The following is an 11,039-nucleotide window of genomic DNA, read 5'->3' on the forward strand; positions in this document are numbered from 1 at the left end:
AGTTGCCAGTGGAGAGACACAGAGAGACAGAGAGACAGTGAGACAGAGAGACAGAGACAGAGACAGAGAGAGAGAGAGAGAGAGATGTGTAGATGGAGATGAGGGCTTGAAAGAGAGAGACTTAAAGAGGAGAGAATGTCCTCTTCCATATCTTCAGCGGTTCATTCAAAACGGGATAACCTCACAGCATCATCATGACACATTACGCTACCACCTAAGTCATTACAATACATACAGGTTCATTAACAATTGGACAATCTGGTGGGTGAATATACTCTCATTGGCTTGCTGTATCTCCTCTCATCCACTCATCAATACTCCTGCCTTACTTCACCTGTTTGCCCCCCCCCCTCCCACACTCCTCTAGATGGCGTTGGCAAGCGACCCCGGCCAGCAGACCCAGGCCCAGAAGGATGCTGCCGACCAGAACTTTGACTACATGTTCAAGCTGCTGATCATCGGCAACAGCAGCGTGGGCAAGACCAGCTTCCTGTTCCGCTACGCTGACGACTCCTTCACCTCCGCCTTCGTCAGCACTGTGGACATCGACTTCAAAGTCAAGACCGTCTATCGCAACGAGAAGAGGGTCAAACTACAGATCTGGGTGAGGGGGGGACTGAGGGGAGGGGAGGGGAGAAGAGGGTCAAACTACAGATCTGGGTGAGGAGGGGGACTGAGGAGGGGGGGGTCAAAGGGTCTAAAATGGGCTAGACCACTTTGGGACGGGCTGTCGCCTTTGGATTCTGTTTAGGTGGAAGGGGGGGGGCGTGCGTGCGTGCGTTGTGTCTTTCACATGGTTTTACTGCCAATTCAACGGGAGGAAGGAGAGGAAGTTTTTGCAGATAAGAATAATCAGTCTAAGTGTTGACAGACAGCTCTCTGGGGGTTGGGGACTTTTGTGCCTCTGTGGCTCAGTTGGTAGAGCATGGCCCTAACAACACTTAGGTTGTGGGTTTGATTCCCGCTGGGATCATATATACTGAATTGTATGCAATCATTGCTTTGGTTAAAAGCGTCAGCTAAATGTCATATATATATATATATATATATATATATATATATATATATACAGTATATATATATGGTGGTGAGTCAGGAGGATGTATGTCAACTGCTTCACTTCAAATAAGGCCTCCATAGCAACAGTACTTGTGTTATGGTCCTTGTCATAATTTTGTGTGTGTGTGTGTGTGTGTGTGTGTGTGTGTGCGCGTGTGTGCGTGTGTGCCCGTGCATGAGTGTGGTTGCAATGCATCTCTCACACACTCGAGTTAATGACAGTTGATGTTCAACATCGTCCCTTGGCGGCCAACTCATGAAAGATGCATGGGGATGAGACATCTCTGCGCCTGAATATGCTTATGGTGCAATCTGACACCCCAAGACAAGTCTATTACCCTGTCAGATAGGATTTACCATCGCCAGTGGCTCTCACACACTAGCCTACTGCTGTGACCACTGATACACTATACAATACAAAGGTAAAAAAAAAAAAATATACCATTTGCCATCTACTTGATCTGTCCCAATTCTCTCTGCCTTTCTCCCTGGATATTACTACTATACACCTATATACACTTATCCATAGACACAAGCTCAGTTATGATAGCTTAATAAGCATGTTATAATCCAGTTTTGACCAGAGGTTTATGCTTCACCAAACATTTACAGCATATGTTTCATTGGTTTTACGACGGATGCAAACTGGAAAAACAGAGCTGTTTCGGTTTGAGTCCGTCCTAAATCAATGAAACACATCAAAGTGAAAAGTGGGTTATAACGTTCTTATTAAGCTGCCATAACCTCATGAAGGTAGTAGGACTTGTAGTTTCCCCTGGGCCACGTGGAAGCTTCCGGGCCTTGGTCACGGCCAGTGTTTAGTCAGGCCCTGGGTGGTTCTGCCTGGGTGGCAGTGTGTGGACACCTCTGTGTCCTGGTGTACTTAGAGGGTGTGGGAGCGTCGGAGCCATGCAAGGAGGGATTTCCCTTCGGAAATGGGAGTTCATGGGCTTTATAGTACATCGGCCTCCCGTGACAGCACGGTTAACCCTGTACACTCTTCCATTGCGGCAATGTGGCAGTGCTGTTTTTTTTCCTCTTCTAATTTGCTGACCCTCATCACATTCGGATCACATTTGGATTGTGTAGCAGGCTGTCTATTTATTACTGCGGTGTGTGTGTGTGTGTGTGTGTGTGTGCGTGTGTGTGCGCGAGTGTGTGTGACCAGCGACGGCGGAGGTTTTAAGTGAGGTTGCTGGCCTTTACTAACATCCCACTCTGTCTCCATGGTAACAGGACACAGCGGGTCAGGAGCGGTATCGGACTATCACGACGGCCTATTACAGAGGAGCCATGGGCTTCCTGCTCATGTATGACATCACCAACCAGGAGTCCTTCTACGCCGTGCAGGACTGGTGAGTACATTTACATTTGAAGGCGTTTAGCAGACGCCTTTATCCAAAGCGACTTACAACAAATACATCTCGTGAGCTTAGAATTATAAGGTTCTATCTCCGTTTAGGGTAGTTCAGAGATATTGGGCCGCGTCAAAGTTTTTACATTCCATTATGTTCTGTGAGATGGAACCTTTGTATTTTATGAATTACAAACTCAAAAATGTCAACATTTAAAAAATAACACCACACAGGCATTAATAAACACCTAATGGATCAGATTATGTAAAAAAACTCATTATTAACATTATTAACAAACATTATTTTATAATCCCAAAGACTCGAAACCTAGCATGGATATAGTGACTGTTATGTTCTTGCCACAATTCTGAAGGCATGTATGATTCAGCTCAATCCACAAGCTTTCCACAACCCAAGCTTTTGTCTTTCAGCTTTGCCTGGTTCAGAATGTGGCTGTGTGTGTTACTTTTGACTGTGTTGTATGACCTGTGGTATGCTGCCCCCATGTGGATACCGAGTGGCACTGCAGCTATAATGGATGCACTTGTGGAAGTATGGTTTTTACCGGCTGTGTGTCCTTTACTGGGGGGGCCTAGAAGCCTGGCAAAGGAGGCTGTTGCTAGTGACATCTGGAATGTTTATCTACACTGACTCGTCCTGAAAATGATATGTTTCTACTGAAGGCCTACCACTCAACATATGTGTACCGTGTCTATCTGTGGTGATGACTACCCTGCCAAAGTTTCTCTATTTTACTGGATACTTGAAGTCCTGACCTGCACTGTCTGATATAATGAAAGAGATGTTTACTGTATTCACAATCAGGCATTAGGCTCGATGAGAAAGAAAGAAATGTTCCTAACTGTTTCAGTTATCTGATTTTGCTGTTATGAAAAACCTGAGAGATCAGGCTTATTATGAACACCTTAAAATGTCATTTTATCATCACTAAATAAATGTTCCTCTCTCTATATCCTCACACGAATTAAATAAAGAATGTCATTTAAAACTATTTTTCTTTTTTTACGTCTTCCCAAAACTGTCAATAAGTAGCCTACACAGTCACGGATCAATTCAGATTCAGATTAGATTTAATTGCCATTGACAAAGTACAAAGATGACCAAACGCAGTTTCACACAATTTCCTGTACACATTAACACACAAATGATGACAATTCCTGGTAGTGGTCAGTTTCCGGTAGTGTAGTGGTTATCCTGTTAACCTGAAAGTTCCCCAGTTCGAAAGTGGGCGGAAATAATCTGTTACTGCATTTCCTTGTCTGGTACTTGTACTCTGACAATGAAGTTGAATCTAATCCAGTGTGTCTTGTGTGTCTTGCTTTGCACTATTAACACCCTTGAAAAAGATAACACTAGATCACACTAGTTCTCTTGCGTTATGCCTTGAATGCCTTGTGATGATGGTGCATGTTAGTGGTGTAACCCTTCACATGTATCTGAGTGTAATGAGGTTATCTTTTGTAGTGGATGTATTGATGTGTTGTGTGTTTGCCGTCACGTAGAAATGCTTGGGGTTTTGGACAGGGTTTGGGGTTTTGGACAGGGGGCCTTGAAAAAAGGGGGGCTAGGGGCCCCAGGGGCTATGATAGTCTTGATCAGGTCTTACAAGAACATTGATTGCTTCACTTGTATTGATTTGAAAATCAGAAATCTACAATTTTAAGAGGGAAAATATGCTGATTGACTTATGTTAGACACCATGTGCATTTCCTCTGGTACAGTAGTGTGTTTTTGCTCAGTGGCCTTAGCATGTGACTTCTCTGTCTCAGACATAATCACATTATATTTGCATGTCTCAATCATATTTTCCATTCATAAAGAGGTACACAAATAGAATTGGAGGATGGTTTTATTTATAAAGTTAACTACGTACTTACAATTCCCAACTTAAACTATGCAACCTCATAATGACAAGAGTAGCTTGTGACAACAGTTATTATTATACACGTTAAAAGGATACATGTAATAGGGGTTTGGAATTCCTCCAGGCAAACTGTGCAGGATATTATCCCAGTGTTTCGGCTCCTTTCCCTGTTTGAAACAAAGGAAAAGATGGACAACCTTGTGTTTGAAATAAGTGTGGCATGCTGCTTTGTCTTTGAAACCGAGGCTTAGTTGTTTTGTTGGTGTATACTAGCATAGACTTTAATACAATAGATGAATGGCCTACATTTTGACATCACATGACTTTTCGTGATTGCAGAATGGACAGGTGAACTGGGTGTCCAGTGAGCCTTGTTTACTCAACGTAAACTAAACTACCCCACGCAACAATATGTCACATTATAAGATCATCACTTTTCGTGAAGTCGTCGAAGAAATCGTGTTGTTGACAAAATGTTCAGTTATTTGTCCCAAAGCTAAATACAAGTTCGACATCCAATCGACTATCAAATATCTCATACCAATTATAATGGAGAATACACGATTATCTAGAACTAGGAATGACAGGATGTTTAACATAAGATATGTTACTTGTTCAGTGTTTACCTTGGAAGCGCACGTTTCGGGATTGAGTGAAAGGAGGAAGTCTGACTGCGAGATTCACGACATCCGGAAGTTGACAGTAAAGTCTGTCATCTGATTGGCGTAAAAGTTACAGCGCTCTCCGCGAACTATTGGTTTGGAGAACTGTCTGTCAATTTGCTTGACAGTGCCCTTCCTCCACCTCTTCTTTCGCCTCCCTCATCCACAAAGTGGCGCCAAAGAAAATCGCCATTTGACAACAGCCTCTGCAGTATTTGTACATAGTATTTGTACTTGTACAACATTGTACTTGTACACCATTGTACTTGTACAACAAGTATTTGTACAACAGTATTTGTAATACTTACACACAAACGTGGCGAGTGACCTGGACGTCCACAGCGCTGGAAAACTTCCCTGACTGAAAACAGGTCGAGCAAGTGCTTCAACCAAGGGGGTAGGTTGCATAGCCAGTCAAGCTAACGACTAGCTAGTTAAATAGACAGGCCATCTAGTCAGCTGTGTCCAGAATTAACAGAGAAATGTGTAGCCCTTTACATGTGCCCATTAGTCCATAAACAGTCAGTTAGAAATGTAATTAGTTAGAAATGCTAGCAATGAACCAAGAAGTCCGTTAGAAATGCTAGCAATGAACCAAGAAGTCTGTTAGAAATGCTAGCAATGAAGCAAGAAGTCCGTTAGAAATGCTAGCAATGAACCAAGAAGTCTGTTAGAAATGCTAGTAATGAAGCAAGAAGTCCTTTAGAAATGCTAGCATTGAACCAAGAAGTCCGTTAGAAATGCTAGTAATGAAGCAAGCCACCCTCCAGTCTTCCTCCAACCGACATGTGTTGCAGGTGTGTTGCAAACACTCATCGGCTTGATTGCAAACTGTTAAAAAAGTCCACAACTCAGACAACAATCTACCATAATGTCAAGTTTTATTCAAAGGACATTATCACAACGTCTCAATACAATGCATTTTTACAAATCAAAATATAGAGATAGATACTGAAACAGAAGATAGATGAATGGTTTTTAGAGGAACATTCATCCTGAACTCTCATCAACATGTCCTTTTCTCTCTCTCTCTCTCTCTCTCTCTCTCTCTCTCTCTCTCTCTCTCTCTCTCTCTCTCTCTCTCTCTCTCTCTCTCTCCCCCTCTCTCCCCCCCTCCTCCTCCTCCGTCCTTTCTAGATGTCAGTGGTGCGGACAGTTACCGCGGGCCTGTGGGTGGGCCTGGGCCTTACCGTCAGCAAAGGCCTGTGCTGGCTCTTCCGTCGCTTCAGGCGAGGGCGAGGGCCCCTGAAAGAGGTGTTCTTCTTCCCTTCAGAGGACGGATGCGTAGAACACCTCTTCACTACTTCAATGTAACCAACACTTTGTTCCACCTTTCCGTTCAATTACACTATGTCAGTGCCCACAATATCAGTGTCTAATTGTGTTGAGAAGAACCTTGCTTATGGAGTCTTTGCTACATGCCACGTCTTGAGCGAGTGGCTAATATAGGTATTAATCAAGTAATAATCCATCTAGGCTATATGAAGTGTATTTACATTTACAACAAATTACATTTGTTGACAAGTCCTCCACAGTGCTATTTTAACCTAACCCCCCCCCTCCTCCCCCTCTTTCACTGTTTCCCCCCCTAGACCCATACACCCAGACCCATACCCGTGCACCTGTCCAATGCCACATGGTCGGGAGACTTCCTTCTCTCGCCTCCTGGGCCACATCCTGTCTGCTACCACCTCCTTGGACCTGTGTGTGTTTTCCTTCACCAACTCACAGCTTAGCCGTGCCTTGCTAATGCTACGTAACAGGAACAGGGGCTTCGTCATCCGTATCCTCACCCATTTGGCCAACACACTCATCGCTGACTCCCGGATAGGGACCCTCCGTAGGGCAGGTACGCACGGTAGCGAACTCCACAGGCTGAGTCCTCCTTCTCCAAGTGCAATAGAAGAGAATAATAATAATAATAATAATAATAATAATAATAATACATTAGACTTATATAGCGCTTTTCTAGACACTCAAAGACGCTTTACAAACTGAAAAGGTCGAGTAGTAATAATAAAAAAAAAAAGAAGAAAAAAAAGAAAGTATAGGGGCCTAATTAAGGTAGTGCTGGGGACACATGGGATGGGGAGGGGGAGCGGGTTAACTGGTGAAGGCGAGCTTGAAGATGTGGGTTTTGAGGGCCTGTTAAAATGTTGGGAGGGTGTTGGCCTGTCTGTCTGTTGTGGTTGGGGAGGGCGTTCCAGAGGGACAGGGCTGCGGCTGAAAAGGCCCTAGGTTTAGGTCTAAGGTTTAAGGTTCAAGTTTCTTCCCTGCTGACCTTTTACTCCAATACAGTTTGAGAAGGAGGCATGGAGAGGGGAGTGGAGGGGAGGGGAGGAATCGTTTACCTGCAGAATGAAGGGATTACCCAGTAGGGAGTTTACGGGCTGATACAGATAACAAACAGATGTTTCCATAAAGCCACAGTAACCTGTTGCCCTCTCCTAATATGTGACAGCAGCTGGTGAAACCGGGAACAAGTCGACCAACCAATCAAAATGTCAATGACACACTCGCTAGTCAAGCCAAAACATTACAACGCAGTATTCCCCACTACCTAACTACTACCACTACCTATTCGGTGAGTAATCCCCACTACCTAACTAGGTAGTAGTGTGGATTACTCACTGAATCCGTTGCATTGCAATGTTTTGGCTTGACTAGTGAGATTTTCAATAACGCTGACATTTATTTTCATTTTTCTGAATAAAAAAGTCTGAACGGTCGCCAAGTCGGTTGGCGACTTATTCCCGGTTTCACCAGCTGCTGTCACGTATGTCAAACAGCACCCTGAGCTCCCCCCGTCTAGTCAGCTAAATATAACGCCTGTGCTGCTTATTTATATGCCGCCTTGAAGGGACGCTGATGAGGGGAACTCTCTTGCTCATCAGGTCTGTTCCATTCTGTCTGTACTAAACAGAGAGAGAGTCGTCAGCGGACCCACCACCTGGTACACCTGGTACCCCCGTGGTGATGAATAGGTAGCTGACGAGAACTGCCCTGAGGGGGACTTGCCAGCACAAGCCCTCTGAGTCACTGAAATCCAGAGAAACCGGAGATGGTTTCTGTTGATGTTATATGAATGCCTCACTCTCTCTTTCTCTCCCTCTTCCTCCTCCTGCCACTTTTAACTTAATTAAAGATACACTATCCCCTACTGAATTGGCAACCTGACAACACAGTCAATTAAAATGTGTGTGAGAGAGAGGGGGGGGAGAAGGGGATGCTGGTTGACTATGCAGGGCCTGTCTCCACTAACCTTTTCCAAATCTGTTAGGGTCACGGTCACACAGTTGGTTCACTCCGTGGTTCACCTGACATGATTCACCTGACATGATTCACCTGACATGATTCACCTGACGTGATTCACCTGACATGACTGACCTGACATGATTCACCTGACATGATTCACCTGACATGACTGACCTGACATGATTCACCTGACATGATTCACCTGACATGATTCTCCTGACATGATTCACCTGACATGATTCACCTGACATGATTCACCTGACATGATTCTCCTGACATGATTCACCTGACATGACTGACCTGACATGATTCACCTGACATGATTCTCCTGACATGATTCACCTGACATGACTGACCTGACATGATTCACCTGACATGACTGACCTGACATGACTGACCTGATATGATTCACCTGACATGATTCTCCTGACATGATTCATCTGACATGATTCTCCTGACATGATTCACCTGACATGACTGACCTGACATGATTCATCTGACATGATTCTCCTGACATGATTCATCTTACATGATTCACCTGACATGATTCACCTGACATGATTCACCTGACATGATTCACCTGACGTGATTCACCTGATGTGATTCTCCTGACATGATTCACCTGACATGATTCACCTGACATGATTCTCCTGACATGATTCTCCTCTGTGTGTGTGTGTGTGGCCTCCTCATCTCCTTCAGGTATCAATGTGAGGTGTGACATGGGCGGCGCGCTCATGCACCACAAGTTTGTGGTGGTGGACGGGCGCCGTCTGATCATGGGTTCCCTCAACTGGACCGATACGGCCGTCCAGTGTAACAAGGAGAACATCCTGGTCACGGAGGAGCCGGACCTGGTCCAGCCCTTCATCGGAGAGTTCGAGAGGCTGTGGGACGTGAACGACCCGGAACACCAATACCCTCGCTACAGACCTGAAGCTTGACTCTAAAATCAATGACAAAATGGCTGTGGTGTCTATGTCTTTGTAGCGATAAGAGGAATTGGTGTGGATCAAGTAGTGATCAAGTTCGGTTGCTAGCATTTCTAACAGTTCGGTTGGAGGGGGGAGGTTAGGTTAAGACATTGCTTTTTACATTTTACAACATTCTTTCTCTTCTTTTATTTGTTATGTATGGCAATATGTTTTTATATTGTTTTACATTGTTATTTTGTATGTTGTATTTTGTATGTTGTTTTACAAGTTGTTTTATTAAAGTTATTACAGTTTTTGTTTGATTTATTATTAACTATTGACTGAGGCAGAAGTTATTTTCTGTGTTTCACATGTGTATTTTCTCAGATTTTTAAATTAAATGTGATTTGATGATTTAGGTGGTGAAGAGGTAGTAGAATACCAATACTGTGAATTTAGTCCATCCCATGCTTCCTGACAGTTAAGAGAATGATGGATTCTCCTGATGAATACCAATGCTGGTGCATTGCACTCAGGGATTTGTAATGTCTCACACTAAGCATTGCTCGAATAAAACACCGACTTTCATCCACTCCTACTGCAGTTTGGCAGGACTGCTGAATCTCAATGCCCCGAGCTGTACTTTTTCCTCATGCAAGAACATGACTTATTATTATACGAGCTCTGGGTGGTAAGAGCCAGACCCTTCATCATAGGTGTGCCAGCTGTACTGTTACTCCTTGCTATGGAGGCAGTGGAGGATTCAGAAGTGCAGAAGGCTGACTGAGTTAACATTTTCAACCAAAACCGTTAACCAGGTCTGATCGACCGCTTACTGAGCACGTCGAAACTGCAGTTATTGTAGCTACTTTGTATAATAAATGTTTAAACATGTTATTACCAATAGCAGTTGTTAAAACGAAACTAAAAACTAAAGAAGATGAATACATTAAAGAACAGCGCTAGCTTTACCTCCCATAAGATTCACCATGAACTGAACTGTAAATGTAATCTGTGTTGCCCGGGGGGGGGGGAGGAAATAGTATGAGCGAAAAACGCCCCCAAAAGAAACACAATGAAGCAATGCGCATCTCGCTCCACGCACAGCCGTACCGTACCGCACGCACACCTGTAAACTTGGTTAGGCCGTTAGAAAACAACACTTTACATTTTATGTCGGGACTTTTTTTTCCGTAGGTTCATCGCGACCCGGTGACACATCAGAGTAATTATTGGCAAACTTCCGCAGCCTTTTCATCCAAAGCTACTGCCAGTGCCAGGAGCGGTGATGACCGGGAGAGCAGAGCTGTAATCGAAAAGGGAACATCGTTGGGGATCGGGAGTACTGGACACACACGGACATCGTTGGGGATCGGGAGTACTGGACACACACGGACATCGTTGGGGATCGGGAGTGGACACACACGGACATCGTTGGGGATCGGGAGTGGACACACACGGACATCGTTGGGGATCGGGAGTACTGGACACACACGGACAGGAACATCGTTGGGGATCGGGAGTGGACACACACGGACAATTCGCACAGGAATTAAAGTAAGAATGCTGTTGTATCTTGTCATGAGGGGAAAAGTTTCAAGGAAGGTGCCGATTGGTTGGTTTTTCTGATTGATTATTTTCATAGTGCGACAGGTAAAATAGAATAGCCTATAATCAGCCATATGGAAGCACACGATTATGATTCTCTGTGAAGAGATACAATTGCCTATGTGAAAAGCAAAAGTAAGCAAAGAAGATCGTATTGCCTGTGATTTTTAAATATATATATATTTTTTCATAATAAAAATGAGGTTGTTGAAGCTGCGGTTTGGTGACAGCTGTTGTGAGCTCATTTGGGCAGTGACTATGTAAATAACCAGTTCTCCCATCACTCATAGAAGGCCCTTAA

General features: G+C 44.1%; 2 protein-coding genes across 2 annotated transcripts; both read left to right on the plus strand.

Annotated features, from left to right (window-relative positions):
* Positions 1 to 367: 367 nt before the first annotated feature.
* Positions 368 to 2,418, plus strand: LOC308149695 (ras-related protein Rab-3C-like; the record flags this gene model as incomplete). The annotated part of the gene is made up of 2 exons (XM_080522595.1): positions 368 to 604; positions 2,296 to 2,418. The coding sequence occupies 2 exons, from the start codon at positions 368 to 370 to the stop codon at positions 2,416 to 2,418; spliced, it is 360 nt and encodes a 119-aa protein (XP_080378721.1).
* A 3,292-nt stretch (positions 2,419 to 5,710) lies between these two features.
* On the plus strand, positions 5,711 to 9,160 carry LOC308149983 (mitochondrial cardiolipin hydrolase-like; the record flags this gene model as incomplete). Its single annotated transcript, XM_080522858.1, has 4 exons — positions 5,711 to 5,758; positions 6,099 to 6,271; positions 6,554 to 6,810; positions 8,919 to 9,160. The coding sequence occupies 4 exons, from the start codon at positions 5,711 to 5,713 to the stop codon at positions 9,158 to 9,160; spliced, it is 720 nt and encodes a 239-aa protein (XP_080378984.1).
* Between the last annotated feature and the right edge of the window lie 1,879 nt (positions 9,161 to 11,039).

Source organism: Nansenia antarctica (assembly GCF_963989245.1).
Source record: "Nansenia antarctica genome assembly, chromosome: 2".
Lineage (NCBI taxonomy): Eukaryota > Metazoa > Chordata > Actinopteri > Argentiniformes > Microstomatidae > Nansenia > Nansenia antarctica.